Source organism: Harmonia axyridis, chromosome 6 (assembly GCF_914767665.1).
Source record: "Harmonia axyridis chromosome 6, icHarAxyr1.1, whole genome shotgun sequence".
NCBI lineage: Eukaryota > Metazoa > Arthropoda > Insecta > Coleoptera > Coccinellidae > Harmonia > Harmonia axyridis.
The window spans coordinates 36905128-36923002 of record NC_059506.1 but is presented as its reverse complement, the minus strand read 5'-3'; the positions used below and the strand labels follow the sequence as shown (position 1 = coordinate 36923002).

The following is a 17875-nucleotide window of genomic DNA, read 5'->3' as shown; positions in this document are numbered from 1 at the left end:
CTTCATTTTTCATTAATATAAAGGTCAAATCGGGTAATAAAACAAACACAATCAGTGAAAAAATTATATTCCACATTATACAACAATCTCTGCAAATCACAATACCTGGACATGCTGTCCAGCTTCAAATACTTCAATAATTCATTAAAGGTGCCGTTTAAGCCTCTAATAGACCCGAAATGCGTCGTCAAAACTAGCAGGAATATCGTCATACAAAAACAACGGCCCAAGGGCGCCCCCATGGGGAACCTCGCCGCCTGTCATTTTTCCTCCTTCCCGGCCCTTTTGACGTCGCAGTTCTGTGAAAGACGTGATTATTTTGGACATTGAACCCTGTTAAGTCGAAACGGATTAGATTTTTGCGTACGTTATCCTTCAAAGATGAAGAAATCTGACATTGAGATGCAGGCTTCCTTCAGGGTGTAGTGGCACATCTTGTTGAACTGCCTCGTGCCGCAAACGAAGACGAAACTCTCATCTCTCTGATCTCTGGTGATCAATTGTTCGACTAATGTTTGGAGTTGATCGTTGAAGGCTTCTTTTTTCTTTACGAATCTGTTGTCGCCGGCTCGCGATTCGTCGTATTCACTTAGGAAGAACTTGAGAAGAAATTTGGACTCTTTGGGTGGATCGCAAGCTCTAGCTTTATTGGCGAATTCATCGTCCATCGCCAAGAACTCATCAAGGAATGGTATGTACTCGATTCCATGGTTTACCGTAATCATAACCAACTTGGTGCTAGAACAGGAAGTTAAATCAGTTGTGCCAACATGCATGACGTTCAAAAGTGTTTTTTCAGAAAGAGCTAAAGCAAAATATGAAAGACAAAGAAGTCCAGAGACTAAAAGATGCAGTTTGTTAGGTTATCTGTAACTGTAAGAGTAACGAATAATCTTACACAAAAGGTTTCTCCCTCTGCAGCAAGAATAACATCAGGGACAGCATCGGGGTCAATCCAGTTCCTGCAGATATCAATAGGAACCTCTTCTTGTCCTTAACTTTCCTCTCCAAGTCCAGTTCTTCCACGAAGGGCATCGACAAGTCCACCACAGAGCCTTCTTCTTTGTCACATAAGTAAGAACTCACTTGTCCCTTCGGGTATTTCTTTACCATCAGGAAGACTTTCCGTCCACCGTAAGATGCTTTGGAAGGAGTAGGAAAAATGCTCCTGGGCGCAGGTATCGGAGTGTAACACTTGGATACTTTGTCTGGAAGGAAAGATGTGCCTTTATAGATCGTTCGATAGATGGCTTTGGAAGTCTGGTTTAACTCTATGGAGTCGTAAAGAAGTGTATAATCTTATTTGAGATCGAAATGGCAAGTCAGTTCCAAGTACACGAAATAGTTCATTAATAGTCTCAATTTTGGACTCTACGTTATTTTAATTAACTATGTAGTCGACTAATGGAACGGACGTTCTGGATTGGGCGTTAATATTTTTTTAATTTTAATAGAAACAAAATTCGTAATCAACTCGTATATTATTCTAGCGATAAATGAACTCTAAGATCATTATTAATGGCTCTTATTGAAGAACTAGTTCATTGAATAATAATTTTCGTCGACCTCGAAATTGAGAAGTATCTATTTGATAACACCTATTAATGCACGATTTTCTATTAATGAACGATTGCCTATCAATGAACTATTTTCTATCAATGAACGATTGGCTATTAATGAACTATTTTCTATTAACAAAAGATTACCTATCAATGAACCATTTTCTGTCAATGAACGATTGACTATTAATGAACTATTATCTATTAACGAAAGAGTGCATATTAATGTACAATTTTCTATTAATGAACGATTGTCTATCAATGAATTATTTTCTGTCAATGAACGATTGGCTATTAATGAACTATTTTCTATCAATGAACGATTGGCTATTAATGAACTATTTTCAATTAACGAAAGATTGCCCATCAATGAACTATCATCTATCAATGAACGATTGACTATTAATGAACTATTTTCTATTAACAAAAGATTGCCTATTAATGAACGATTTTCTATTAATGAACGATTACCTATCAATGAACTATTTTCTGTCAATGAACGATTGACTATTAATGAACTATTATCTATTAACGAAAGACTGCCTATTAGTGTACAATTTTTTATTAATGAACGATTGTCTATCAATGAATTATTTTCTGTCAATGAACGATTGACTATTAATGTATAGATTTATAAACGAAAAACATCATTCGTTGATTAAATACCTATAAATACGAATAACGAGCAGGATATAAATATTCAATATCCCATTATACCCGAAAGGGATTCCCCAAAAAACTGCGGGATTTTCCTCTCCCCCCTTCTCTGCAAATACGCACTGCACTAATACTGGGTTCAGGCTTTGAGGGCAATAAATAAAGGGTTCATTGGCAATGCAGAGTGATACGTCGCGTCTCTTCGTATGTAAGCTTTCATGTTATTTCTATTCAATTTAAATGGAAATGCGCTAGGGAAAACTCTCTCTCGTCCCCGGCGGAAAACTAATTTTCCCTATAGGAACTGGCAACGAACGTGTGGAATTCTTGAATAACCGTGACAGTGTAGACTGACGACTGGAGATCGTGGATTAAATGTGGGAGATGAGATTTTTATTGGTACGTTTATTGGCGGGTAAAACGCGTAATTTGTGCCCTGAACGTTTTTCCAGGATGAGTCCGAGATTTTCCCCGAGAAATCGTGATGAGAAACAGAAAAAACACGATGCGGCTTCGCCTACTTCAATTTTCTATGAATTTACATTTTCGAGAACGGACTATTAACCAGTCTGGTAAATGTTCATGAATATAAGTAATGGGTGTTTTTTTTCGAGGTATATAACTTTAAGTTGGTATTACTGTTCAAGATGGCGACTGATTTAACAGCTGTCAAGTGATTTATTCTCAGTTTGGTTTGGCAATTCATCATGAATAGACTCACGCCTGAACAATGCTTACAAATAGTGCAATTTTATTTCGAATATGATGGTTCTGTGCGGAATACGTATCGCGCACTACGTCCATTTTATTTTGTTTAGCGATGAAGCGCACTTCTGGTTGAATGGCTACGTCAACAAACAAAACTGCCGCATTTGGAGTGAAGCTAATCCTCAAGTGTATGTCGAAACACCGTTACATCCAGAAAAACTGACTGTTTTGTGCGCCTTATGGGCTGGTAGAATCATTGGTCCGTACTTCTTCAAAAACGATGATGGCCAGAACGTTACAGTCAATGGTGATCGGTATAGAGCCATGATTACTAACTTTTTCATTCCTGAATTGAACAACCATGATGTCCAGGAGCTGTGGTTCCAACAAGACGGCGCAACATGTCACACAGCTCGTGCCACAATCGATTTATTGAAAAACACGTTTGGTGACCGCCTAATTTCACGTTTTGGACCTGTGAATTGGCCTCCAAGATCTTGTGATTCAACACCGCTAGACTACTTTCTGTGGGGCTATGTAAAGTCATTGGTCTATGCGGATAAGCCACAAACCCTTGACCATTTGGAAGACAACATTCGCCGTGTTATTGCCGATATACGGCCACAAATGTTGGAAAAAGTCATCGAAAATTGGACGTCCAGATTGGACTACATCCGAGCCAGCCGTGGCGGTTATATTCCAGAAATCATATTTAAAATGTAATGCCACAAGATTATCTTGCTTGATAAATAAAATTCATGTCAATCGAATAATCCATCGTTGTTTTATTGCAATTTAAAGTTCTATAGCTCTAAAAAAAACACCCTTTAGTTTTCAAATTCAGGGGAAGATGAAACCCTCAGTCTCATTTTACTCACATTTCATCCAAAACGCCCTATAATGCGATCCCATAGGCGCGTAGACCACAGCGTCGTCTTTATTCATCAGTTCCAACAAGAACAGGTCCTTGGCCACCTCCTTCTTATGGGCCACCACGTATTTGTATATCCTGCAGTCCGTCGAGTTGTCCCTGATGGTCTGCTTCAGGATGCCGAAGTTGGTCCACGGCACGTGCTTCACCTTCTTGAACACCAGCTCGACCTTGCCCTGCTCGTCGAAGACGCGGAGGCTGCAGGGCCAGTGGACAGCGGCTTCGAAGGTTACGCTGTTCATGATCACCTTATTTCCGTACTGCAACTTCACAGTGATGGAGCGGTCGGACTCTCGCCTAGCCACCACCATGGCGTTGGATAATGGCCCGCCGGAGAAGGCCACGCACACCCCGTACGACTTCTGTATCCACTCGAACCTAGGCATGCCGCTGTCGCCGCCCTGGAACAATTGCTGGTTAGTTTGGTTTGGGATGGGACAATATGGAGGAAGAAGAAGGAAAGGGGCAGCAGAGCTAGCGGCAACGCCGCACTATCACATTGATAAATCAAATCGACAGATTGGGCGAGAAATCCGAACGTGTGTGGGGGACATTAACCATTAAAAAATTCATAACTCCGAAACTATAAATGCTAGAACTTTGCGGTAAAAAATATTGTATTCAGTATCATTGTAGCAATATACACTGTATCCGTAAAGTATGGACAAATTCATTTTTACCTAAACAGATCATTTTAAGAAATAATCCTGAAACACTTCGATTTTTTGTTTTAATTTACCGTATTTTGAAATAATAATCTAATATACAGGTTGAATTACTTTCGAGTAATGACGCCACCGTCATGTTTTTTAAATGGAACACCCCTATTTTGTCTCAATTTTCCGATTACTCTAGCTGAGCTGATTCCAAAATCGTATCACTTGTTGATTCCAATTGGGACAGGGTGGACAAAAATACAATAGTTTTGTGTGTGCTCATAAAGTAACGCGTAACATTCTTTATTAGTTATTAATTAACAATATTATCAAAAATACTTATTGTCTAGCGGCAATTGGTTTGAATGCAACACCCTGTAGTTGGTTACATTTTTAGATTTATAAAAATGTATAAAAATAAGAAATAATTTCTTTCATATTCTGTCTGCTAGACCACATGTACCAAACATGTTTGGAAACAGTTTTTATTAATCTAAAAATGTAACAAACTATAGGGTGTTACATTCAAACCAATTGCCGCTAGACAATAAGCATTTTTGATAATATTGTTAATTTAACTAATAAAGAATGTTACGCGTTACTTTATGAGCACACACAAAACTATTGTATTTTTGTCCACGCTGTACCAATTGGAATCAACATGTGATACATTTTTGGAATCAGCTCAGCTACAGTAATCGGAAAATTGAGACAAAATGGGGGTGTTCCATTCAAAAAAAATAACGGTGACGTCATTACTCGAAAGTAATTCACCCTTTATATTAGATTATTATTTTAAAATATGGTAAATTAAAATAAAATATCGACGTTTTCCAGGATTATTTCTTAAAATGGTCTGTTTAGCTAAAAATGAATTTGGTCCATACTTTACGGACACAGTGTATGTTTTCAATTTCATGTTGATGTGTTGCTAAGTTTTAGGAAAATGATTTTTTTTTTTTAAATTAATATATAATATTCCGGAGCTAGGAGGATTAAATAATAATTTTGTAACAAATTTCATGTAGAAAATTCCTGTATTGTTCCTGTGAAAAGCACTGCGCGGACGGACGGATTTTTTTTTCTTAAAGGTTAATGTCCCCACACACGTTTGGATTTCTCGTTCAATATGTCGAGTTGACTTTCACCTAGAAATAAGAGGAGGGATAATCAAAACAACGTACCCTGGTCAATAACCACTTGTTGTAGAAAGTGTTGGTGGTCAGGTCCATCTGGGGTTCCTCAGAGGCGTTCGCCAACGGGGGGCCCGGCATCGAAGACACTTCTAGAAAGACTTTTCTACGCGGTGCGTCCCGATTGGGCAAGATGTCGATGGGAGCGGTCGGTTCCTTCGGTTCTTCGGCGGGTTCCGTCGGAGGTTCTGGTTGGTGTTCGGGGGTGGCCTGGGCCCCTAAGCTGTTGTTCTGTACCAAGAGCCCCACGTAGCACTTCTTCAGGATCGTTTCCCAGTTGACCCAGAAGTGGACCTGAAATGATTGTGTTAATACCACGTCATTTGAATAAGTTTCAGATAGATGTCACTGCCAGCGCCATATAACTTTTTTGTATCTGCTTGATATTGACTCGAGTGAACTATAGGGTGTTTTTTTTTCCAGGTATATAACTTTAAGTTGGCATTACTGATCAAGATGGCGACCGATTCAACAGCTGTCAAGTGATTTATTCTCAGTTTGGTTTGGCAATTCATCATGAATAGACTCACGCCTGAACAACGCTTGCAAATAGTGCAATTTTATTTCGAAAATAATGGTTCTGTGCGGAATACGTATCGCGCACTACGTCCATTTTATTTTGTTTAGCGATGAAGTGCACTTCTGGTTGAATGGCTACGTCAACAAACAATACTGCCGCATTTGGAGTGAAGCTAATCCTCAAGTGTATGTCGAAACACCGTTACATCCGGAAAAACTGACTGTTCGGTGCGCTTTATGGGCTGGTGGAATCATTGGTCCGTACTTCTTCAAAAACGATGATGGCCAGCACGTTACAGTCAATGGTGATCGGTAAAGAGCCTTGATAACTAACTTTTTCATTCCTGAATTGAAGAACCATGATGTCCAGGAGCTGTGGTTCCAACAAGACGGCGCAACATGTCACACAGCTCGTGCCACAATCGATTTATTGAAAGACACGTTTGGTGACCGCCTAATTTCACGTTTTGGACCTGTGAATTGGCCTCCAAGATCTTGTGATTTAACACCGCTAGACTACTTTCTTTGGGGCTATGTGAAGTCATTGGTCTATGCGGATAAGCCACAAACCCTTGACCATTTGGAAGACAACATTCACCGTGTTATTGCCGATATACGGCCACAAATGTTGGAAAAAGTCATCGAAAATTGGACGTCCAGATTGGACTACATCCGAGCCAGCCGTGGCGGTCATATGCCAGAAATCATATTTAAAATGTAATGCCACAAGATTATCTTACGGATAAATAAAATTCATGTCAATCGAATAATCCATCGTTGTTTTATTGCAATTCAAAGTTCTATAGCTCTAAAAAAAACACCCTTTATAACCAGTTTTTTTATAATATAGCCTCGAAGTTCGGATAAAAAAATGGCGGAAGCAAAGTTCTATGCCCATGTAGTAAACGTATAATTAAATATTGAATTATAAAAGTTAAAGGAGTCACTCGTAATAAAAATTATTCAATATGACAAACACAAAGAATTACGAAACCATCCTAAAGACTTTTTTATAAGGAGAAATACGTATATATCGTATATAGATGTAAGGCCATCTGCAATATGTATTTCTGTAAATTTTTTCTTACTTCATAAAATAAGTTGGTGGCGTCCTTGCCAAGGCCTCTGACCAGTTCATCAACTCCTCCAGGATGGAAGGGAAGGTAGGAAGTTACGTTGAAAACTTTCCCATGTATGGCCAGCCAACCGTCAGTTATCTTATTATGTTTAGCCAATTCCTCCGGTGTTACCTGAAGAAGAAAACTACGTTTTATTTCTCCTCAAAAAACCCTTGGAAGACGAAGTATTTCTTGGACTTTCTCTCAGCCCGAAATTACTTCTTTTCGAGACATTTATTTCGCCCAGCATCAGGAAAATCAATTTGGGGGCTGCAGTCGAAATAACTACTCGAATCCTGCTGTGGCGTATTTGGCGTGTATTTTATGTTCATGTGGGGTTGATACTAAAACGGATTTAGAGAATAATTAATGCTTCAACACTCAGTTAATTTTTTACACCGTGGTTTTTATCCATACGGTTAGGTTAGGTACCAAGAAATAATGTTTTTAGAGACTAATATACAGTTCATTCACCGAAATGTTCTAGTAGATGGAAAACTAAACTAGAACCTATATTTTTTATTATTTCAATTGATTCTATGGACAAAAATAGTGGGATTACTTAAGCAAACCCTAAACCAAAAATAAATACTTCGAGAGTTATCGAGGAAAAACTTTAAATGAGGAAGAATCGCAAATTATAACTGTGTGATAATTTCGAATATCGAGTTATGATCTAAAATATGCTGAAATTTCCAGTCAGTATCTTGAGTTCAGAAGAAAACGCAGCCTCGAGAAAAATTATCTAATTTCTTTTCAAAATTTCAGTTCATTACCAATAATTTCTGAAATAATGTTTTAATCGCCCAACTTCAAGCATTTTCGTGATCTTCGATATTATATCGAAAAAAGAAAAGTTTTTTCATGTGGAATTTATACCTTTCGAAATATAATAAATAATATAAAAATTGGCTAACACCCCTGCACTTGGTAATGAATGAAGAAAATACAAAAAGAAAGAAAATTTTTGCTATTTTGTTTGTTCGTCATCTTGGGTTGAGTTATGCGGTACTGATGATCCCTAATAAGGGTATAACCGGTATATCGCTACTCTCCCTTGATGGCATGCATTCTCCTTGGTTTACTTTCGATTATGATTCCTATGAATTGGCGTGGAAATCTTCTGTTTGACAATGGTTATGTTGATGGCATTTTTGTTGATACATTGACCAGATAGATAAAATTAATATCGTATGATATTACACACTTAGAAATCGTACTTCTTTTTCTTTTTTTTTGTATTTTCTTCATTTATACCTTTCTTCCAATCGATATGATATCGAAGATCACGAAAATGCTTCCATCTACATTGTACGCATCAGAATATAGAAGCAAGCCATTTGTTAAAAAAAAAAATGGCTATTGTAGATATTGACTTGTTGTAAACCGATTTGAGAACGGTACTGATGATTAACAGTGTATTATAATATATTGAATAAATTTTGATTTGATTTGATTTCTACGTTATAGCAGGAATTTCAAATTCGGTCATTTAGCATGTTGACTTTTCTCTTATGTTCTCTAGATTACAAGCGAATGCGTAGTTTACATTTCGGGAATACTTGATATTTCAACATTTCTAAATCATTTCGTATGACCCGGAAATTATTTCAATATGAAAAGTGGAGAGAGAGAGAGATTCTCTACTACTTTCAAGTTAGGATTTTCATTCGTATCTGCACAATTTTCACGTTGTCCATAATTCATGCGCGTACGTGCTAACAGACTCAATTTAATAGTGAAATACGCGAAAAATAACACTCGAAAAAGCATTATTTTACCTCCATTTTGCCTGCCATAGGTCCCATTCCACTGAGATCTTTAGAATTCGCCAAACGTAGCCAATCCAGATAGGAATGTCCTGGTTTGAGGGCACATTTGTTCCTTGGGTTTCCTGAAAATTGAAATTTTGTCAAATTCAAATCGAATAATATCAACAAATGGGCGGAAATTGTATTTTTATGTGCATTCAATCGAATTGAAATAATTTATCGTATATTTAACAAGTTTATTTATCTATTTATTTATTTATTCAACCATAAACGGACTGGCCATTTTACAAATATTTTTTTTAGATGTTATTATATTAGTTTGGATGTAAACTTATTACAAAATTTTATTTATGTATGTTGGTTCTGTCTATTCCTGTCTATCATAGTCTTTATACTCAATATTTGCCCCAAGTTTTATACAAGGTGTTATGAAAGATTCCCCAGATCATTTCAAGGAAAAAATCCCCGTGATGGCCTATTAGACGTTTATGGAAAACTAATCATAATTTTGAGCTGAAAATTTGCATAATAGGGTTTGAGACGATGATCTTCCTCCTTAAAATATTTTCAGATTTCTACAAATTCCGGAAACAGACTACTACTTCTTTATTTCAAATAGCTCACCAACTATATTATTGCATCATTAGATAGCTTTTTTGATGACAATTTCGGCAATATGCCATACCTTAGTTAAAAACTCAACGGTTCATGAGTTGATGGAATTCTTTAAAGAAAATGGTAGCGATGAGGACTCACATTTTTTTCAATTTTTCGGCAGAAACAGCTTTTTTCGAAAAATGTTTTTTCTTTTTCGATTCTGCAAATACGTAGTATTATAATACTGTTTGCGGTTTGGACCAAAAATGTACAGGGTATTTATAAGAAGATCATGAACTTCAACAATTCAAATTCGTCGAAACTCAAGATTTTCAAATTAGAACCTATATTTTTTATTATTTCAGTCGATTCTACGTACAAAAATAGTGGGGGTTACTTAAGCAAAACCTATACCTAAAATTAGGCAACCCATCAGCTAATAGACCATAGAATGCTGACACCACTCTATACTCCCAAAAGAAACTCCAAATGTTCTTTCCACCGTGTCAGACCTCATGCCCTTCAACGAAATAATTAGTTATAATTTACCCTTTGTCGTCTAATCGATCAAAGTATCTCACGCCCCAATTCATGTCCCATTCAACAAAAAAAAGAGCAGGTATAATTTCTCCCTCTTCCACAGAAACCGAACAGTCTGTAACATGAAACGTTTTCATCGAATCAGCAAATCCACAGAGCGAGCTCTTTTCATTAGCGGTTTACACTAGGGACAGTGGGCATAAATAATTAACACCTAGGGTCGACCGAGGAAAACCCAAAGGGTATTCCGGAAAAACCTCAGTTGGAAATACGGGATCTATAGAAGCACTTTTCCATTTCGATAGAGAGGATGACCTCTTAAGCCCGAACTAGACGAGCGAGTTGATAATAAGATGACGTCAGTCGTGTTTTATGGTAGGGATTTTCCGTTTTCCACCTTCTCTAATGGAAGGGTTTGGGTTTAGGGAAATTAGAGGAAATCTGAAACGAGTGGATTTTCGTCTTGTTATTAAATATCGTTTTAAGAGTATTATTACATCGAGTAGAATCTATACGAAAAATATTTAACACTTAGATGAACGTAAACTGTGTAAATATGAATATACAGGATGTTCTTATATTGGAGGTACAATGGAAAATGAGAGATTCCTTGGATAATTTAAAAAAAAGGTCTTATAAACTCGAAAAAAAGAGGGTGATTCACCGGGATGGCCTATTAGACGTTTATGGAAAACTAATCATAATTTCGAGCTGAAAATTTGCATTTGGGGTTTGAGAAAATGATCTTTCTCCCTAAAATATTCTCAGATCTCTACAACTTCCGGTAAACCGGAAACAGACTACTACTTCTTCCTTATTTCAAATGGCACACCCAGTATATTATTGCATGAAGAGATAGCTTTTTTCATGACAATTTCAGCTAGGTGCCATACCTTGGGTAAAAACTCAACAGTTCATGAATTAATGGCATTCTTATGAAAAAAATTGTGGCGATGAGGACTCACATTTTTTTGAATATTTCGGCAGAAAAAGCTTTTTTCGGCAACCGTCCGGAAAGTGCTCACTTCCCGGACGATTTTTCTCTAAGAAAGTAGCATTTCCCGGCCTAGTCCGGAAAGTACGTACTTCCCGGACTAGGCCGGAAAAGCATCATAGAATCCATAGCAACCGAGATAAAGGCTGACAGTTCATATGAAATTAGTTGTCAAAAATTTGCATGTTTTTTTATCGCAATCGCAATAAAATAAGGAAAGCAGCAGCGATAGTGTTATTTTACATGGTTGCCGAAAAAATATTGTACGCAACACGCCCGAAAATGGTTTTTTTGGACTCACAGACTTCCAGGACTCGCTTACGCTCGTCCTGGAATTTTGTCTATTCGTCCAAAAAAACCCTATTTTCCGGACTTGTTACGTAAATTACTATTTCGAGAATTTTTTTTCTTTTTTCGAAACTTCAAATACGTGGTATTATAACACTTACCGGAAAAACTGGGAGTTGTAGAGATCTGAAAATATTTTAGGGAGCAAGATCATTGTTCAAACCCCAAAATGCAAATTTTTATCTCAAAATTATGGTTAATTTAATAGGCCATCCCGGTGAATGACCCAGTATAATTAGAGAACTTCTTTCAAAACAAACTGAAATCATTCGTGTAATGTAATTCATTTAAAATTCTGATTCAACATTGGTGGTTTTCTAGAAGTTATTTCTTGTAGATTTTCGAACATCTGGGGATTTAACAGAAATTCTCGATAATTCACTACCTTCGCTTTATCGAGTTGTGTTCGAAAATTATACAGTGTGACTTATATCAACCGACTACACTTACTTTGAGGATTCTCCCCATTTGCATTCTCATCTTTGGCTGCATTTTCATCATCTATTACTTCCTCTTCGTCCTCTACGTAAACTGTGCTTTCTACACCACCAGTGCTACCATCACTGTCCCCGTTCTTTTCATTTTTGTCCAAGCAACACCAACATAACACTTTTTTATACGACATTTCACACAAAAATTTTCGGTCACGAAAAAAAAATAAAAAAAAACAAAAAGAATACACACACAAACACTAAAATAAACAACAGTCAGTTGTTCAAGGTATCATAGACTTGCGAAGAATGAATCTGGTGAGTTTTTTCGATTGTTATCGGTTCCAGATTGAGAAAATCGTTTGAAAATCGTCCAATTCAAACTTACGACATACGGAGGACGGTCAGAAAATTGAGTTCTTTTTCTCGCATTGTCATGAAATTGCCTGGGTCATTCTGATGAGACGTTTTTTCGGGATTTATATTGAGGACGGCCTGTATAAGTGATGATAGAGACTGTTTCAGGATTCAGTTCGAAATTCTAGAATTTAGTATTATAAAAACCTATTCGAATTATCTGGGCTTCACATAGATGGCACTTATGGCACAGTGTGAGATAGCAGCGCTGTGTAGTGACTGATAATAGAACTATATGAGCGTAACACCTATTCGAGCTTATATTTCTAAAAGAAAATCTAATTTGGGTTGAAAAATAAAAGTTTTTCCGATCTTAAAAAGAAATATAGAGATTTTTAGAGAGAAGTCAATAATGTTCATTTTGAAATAAAGTGTCCCATAGTGAGCGTAGTGTGAAGAAAGATAGAGCTCATGTTTGCAGAAAATTTGTTGGTACACCTTCTCTAGGACACCCTGTATAAAAAAAAATTTAATTGATACAAAAGGCTGTAAGCTCTAACGAAAACAAGAGCAACAATAAAACTTGCAAAAAATTTTATCAACATAGATTAGTTGTACAGAGTGTTAGTGAATAACTGCGACAAACTTCAAGGGGTGTTTCTATATGAAAAAATAATGAGTTTGCTATACATATAACTTTTGTTCGCAAATGCTTCATATTCCGATATACGGAGTGTTAAAGTTCTTCTTAAAAACTGGCCACCATACGGGTAATGATCCTTTTTTTTAAGAAAAAAATGGCACGCCACTGATATATTTCAAGCTAAAAATAATTTTTGTATTTCTCGTTCAATTTGTGACAAAAACTCTCCTATTCCTTTTTTTCGTAAGGGGCACCGTTTTCATACAAAAAAATAAAACATCTTAACGCCTTATTAGACAGTTCTCGAAAATGTTGAGATATGTTTAATTTTTTTCACATAAAAACGGACCTCATAAAAAAAAAGGCATGAGATATTTTTTGTTACGAATAACTCAAAATGAATTTTAGTTCGAAATATCTCAGTGGCGTGCCATTGTTTTCATACAAAAAATTGAGAGCAATAAATAGTCAGTTTTTAAGAAAAATTTCAACACCCCGTATCTCGGAATACGAACCATTCTTATTCACTTGAATCCTCTCTAAAAAATCCCTAAGATAGCGTCTCCATTACATCAAATCAAATCAGATTCAACCAACCATAAGTTACATGTAAAACTCAACAACCTACTTTCGAAAGTTACAGAAACAACAACTAGAGGGCGCCCTTCACACATATTGAACCATAGAATATAAAAAATTCAATATCCAAAGTGTACGGAACTTTCTTGCGCGCCCTGTACACTCGCCCTTTCATTCTCATTTCCCGAAGTGATTTTCTCGGCGCTTTTCCGAACCGCTTCGAGCACCGTCCGATCGTCGACTGTTCTCAACGCCGACTACGATGGACGACGTACGGACGAGTGCACGCATGCACAAGGGCTTGAAATTTACGGTACCGAAAAGATAAACAGCAGGAAAACCATTCGAGATTTTACGAGTGTCTGTGTTTAGGGGATACCGAGGAGATATGCGGGCTTTAAGAGATGGATTGATTAGGGGGGTTTGCGAAAGATGACGCTGCTGTGTAAAGCAGGGGGACAATATAACGATGAGTTCATATCAGGTTGGCGAGGTATCTCGGATTGCTTGGATAGGTTTGCATAATTGGGTATTAGATGTCAAAAGAAAAGCACTGACGTGAGGGCAGATTCTTTGGGCGCTTATTCATTTGTGCGTCTATAGAAGACCACAGAACTGTAGTATGTAACAAGCCAATTGGAATTCCTCGGTCTACCATAGTAAAACACATTATTTGGCAAAAAGTTGCCTTCGAGGGTGACACAGCGATTATAGCGATCTTCCAACTTTTCGATAACATTTTGTAGTACGATTTGTCTTTAGTTTCAAAATATGCCTCACTTTCGGCATACTTCTTCATTGGCGCTGAATTTCTTTCCAGCGAGCATTCTTTTGAGGTCTGAGAACAGGAAAAAGTCGCTGGGGGCCAATCAGCCTCTTCCCAATGGATATGCTCTCTCGCAAAATCCAAACGCGCCCTTCGATGGGCTGGGGTAAGAGCTGGGCCTCTTGCCGCGACACGAGGCCTTAAATCATATTCTCTGAGGCGATTTCTTATTGTCTGAGTGCTAATTTGCACCCCATGAGTTTGCTCAAGCTGATTTTGAAGGAGGCGAGCGGTTGCAAACCGTTGTCTCAACGAAGAAACTCTCAAGTAACGTTCTCGAATGGCAGTTGTTACCCGTGGTCTACCCTGTCCTGGTCTTCGAACATTCATACCTGTCTGCCTGAATCGCTGCAACATTCTGGACACACTTGTATGGGAAACTCCAAACCTTTCTGCAATTCTTGTGTATGTCCACCCTTCTTCTCGCAAAACTACCGCTTGGGCACATTCCTCTTGGGTCAAATTGCGTGTTTCGCGTTGCATAGCGATCGAGTGTAGAAAATCAAACGAAAGAAAAACTATTGATCACTAGAATTGATCGAGAACAATTGATTTCAGAATGGAGGCAATACATTCAAAATCTGATAATCTCATCTTTTTTTATTCCTGCTGGGAAAAAAACATCTGTATTGAAGAAAAACGTTGAAAGCCCATTATTAGTAAACCCTAGAGTAACTAAATATTTGGTTAACGCTCACAAAATAGATCAACTGAATGCATAATCATTCATGTTATCGCTTGAATAATCTAGTTGTTGCATAAAACCAATGAATGGCATCTTGGGTTAAGTTGGGTTAATACACAAGTTAGGTAAGTTATTTCAGAGGCAGCGCGAAATCCATTATTAACTTCTCGTATTCCTCATTCTATAGAGTAGGGATGACGATCAAAATAATTGCCGGCTCATTTATCATCCTTCCCTTTGGAATTGCCGTGCATAAAGCAGGAGAGAAGCTAATTCGAAATTTCACCCCTGTGCGTGTTGAAATGTCGGGCTGAAGTGTAAGCAAACACCAACTTTGACATGCCGTGTCAGTGCAAAAACGTTTATTGTCTTGTAGACAATAGAATATTCAATATTATGTAGAGGAACACGCATTCCATCAGAAATATAAGGAAGGGGCTTGAATAATGCAACGGTAAATCTATAAAAAAATTGTAACGGGTGTTTTTTTTCGAGGTATATAACTTTAAGTTCTCATTACTGTTCAAGATGGCGACCGATTTAACAGCTGTCAAGTGATTTATTCTCAGTTTGGTTTGGCAATTTATCATGAATAGACTCACGCCTGAACAACGCTTGCAAATAGTGCAATTTTATTTCGAAAATAATAGTTCTGCGCGGAATACGTATCGCGCACTACGTCCATTTTATTTTGTTTAGCGACGAAGCGCACTTCTGGTTGAATGGCTACGTCAACAAACAAAACTGCCGCATTTGGAGTGAAGCTAATCCTCAAGTGTATGTCGAAACACCGTTACATCCAGAAAAACTGACTGTCTGGTGCGCTTTATGGGCTGGTGGAATCATTGGTCCGTACTTCTTCAAAAACGATGATGGCCAGAACGTTACAGTCAATGGTGATCGGTATAGAGCCATCATTACTAACTTTTTCATTTCTGAATTGAACAACCATGATGTCCAGGAGCTGTGGGTCCAACAAGACGGCGCAACATGTCACACAGCTCGTGCCACAATCGATTTATTGAAAGACAAGTTTGGTGACCGCCTAATTTCACGTTTTGGATCTGTAAATTGGCCTCCAAGATCTTGTGATTTAACACCGCTAGACTACTTTCTGTGGGGCTATGTAAAGTCATTGGTCTATACGGCCACAAATGTTGGAAAAAGTCATCGAAAATGGACGTCCAGAGGGACAGAAAAACTCCCAAGATAAGTTTTCTTTTTTGTGAAGTACGAGTATCTCTTCCAAACTCCGAAACTGCTGTAGATAATTTATTAATTAACCAATGAAAGAAACCTCTGGATTTCTAAGAATACCAGCAATTCTTGAAGTGCTTCGCTTTATTGTATTCACCCTAACTTTTCATAAACTTGGAAATTTCCCTTCTGCTGCTTTTGTTCGTAAGTAAGTTCGGTCCAATGTTCATTGTATCTTCCTACGGTCTGTATATTACCATGAATTGGGTATTCTTGTTAGAAAATGCAAGTTTGAACATGCGATAGTGTTTCATTCATAAATTTTTCAGTTTTCATCTATAGAGATAATATAGAAGGCTGTGGTACTTTGAATTTCATAATGCTTCCTTTCACAACAGCGCCTAATAAACTCAAAGTCCTTTTTCCCTGAATCCTAAAAATATTCTAAAATATGAACGCAATTTTCCGAGTTGAAATAATTTAGGTACAGCAACCAAGAAAATAAAATTATGTTTACGTAAACTGAAGCTACTTATGATCTCCATCAAAACGAAGGCCTATTTGTTTTGGACAGAAATAGACAGGTTCAATATGAGATGTATTACTTCCGCCAATCTAAAAACGAAAAATGATTTACGGTAATTTTTTAAAAATTTTTACCATCAAAAATTCATTTAGTTCAAGTGAAGAAATGAATCAATCTGATCTGAAAACTAATCAACTCGTAATAAAATGTATGTAAAACTACGCATAAATAAAAAAAATATGGTATAGCCAGTGTTCATTTCAATTGATTTAATCTACATAAGAGACATTCTTGTTTTTTTCAATTAACCCATAATTAACAACTTATAATCAGTAGTATAACTCCTCATTAAATCAGCAATAATAAAATGAAGATTCGTTGAATGATATCAGTGCTAAAATTAACAACCAATTAATCTTTAATTACAAGTAGAAGGCAACCTATAATACGCCTAGAATGTTTTACCTGTTGCCGATCCAGTCGTGCTCACTGAAGCGACCCCTGCGGCCAATTTACCAACTTCCTTGAGCATTGGAGGCACAAATCTTGGAGTATTGTTACCGCCACCACTGGCACCAGCCACCGTCAATAAAAGCCCTAAACCACTTTTGTTCTGTTTGGGGGAACTCATTGTAAACAATGCACACTACTATTCTTAACCTCAAACACCCCAAGTCCCAAAACACTGCTGTCAGAGAATGTAAACAAAAGGATCACTTGAAACTTTCATCATTCGCGGGAAAGATCTATTTTTTCGGCAGAATATGACTCGAAATCACTGAAATTACTTTGCTATAATTGAAACATTAATGTTTTTGCTATTTGAGTGTTATCATCTGACGTTGCGTCAAAATTCAACTGACGCAAGAATTTTTGAGGTTATAAACTGCGGATGTATCATGGGTTATCTAACTATGTGCAATAATCGAGTTCAGGGACGTATTATGAATTTTTGGCACATTGAAGATGTGTTGCGAATCTAGGAACTACTTCACTAGGTTATCTACGAATTATCAACAGTGATTCAGCATTGTGAGAT

At 37.3% G+C, this 17875-nt stretch overlaps 1 protein-coding gene across 2 annotated transcripts; it reads right to left on the bottom strand.

Annotated features, from left to right (window-relative positions):
* Window positions 1-50: 50 nt before the first annotated feature.
* Window positions 51-17687, bottom strand: LOC123682144 (cytochrome b5 reductase 4). 2 transcript variants are annotated; one of them, XM_045620579.1, is made up of 7 exons: window positions 17302-17687; window positions 9123-9235; window positions 7312-7473; window positions 5696-5998; window positions 3803-4256; window positions 899-1208; window positions 51-738 (listed from the first exon to the last, which is right to left on the bottom strand). In XM_045620579.1, exons 1-7 carry the CDS (start codon window positions 17465-17467, stop codon window positions 369-371), a joined length of 1878 nt encoding a protein of 625 aa, XP_045476535.1. In that variant the 5' UTR covers window positions 17468-17687; the 3' UTR covers window positions 51-368. The 2 variants fall into 2 exon arrangements, with proteins under 2 accessions (XP_045476535.1, XP_045476534.1); XM_045620578.1 differs by lacking the exon at window positions 17302-17687 and adding an exon at window positions 12043-12654.
* Window positions 17688-17875: the final 188 nt, after the last annotated feature.

Excerpts from the sequence above, each read along its gene's own strand:
- LOC123682144 (XM_045620578.1), bottom strand. The coding sequence starts at position 12,217 with ATGTCGTATAAAAAAGTGTTATGTTGGTGTTGCTTGGACAAAAATGAA. Across the intron at positions 1,209-3,802 it reads TAGGGCGTTTTGGATGAAAT|ACAAAGTATCCAAGTGTTAC; the intron begins GTGAGTAAAATG and ends CTTTCCTTCCAG. Across the intron at positions 739-898 it reads CAGAGGGAGAAACCTTTTGT|CACCAAGTTGGTTATGATTA; the intron begins GTAAGATTATTC and ends TTCCTGTTCTAG.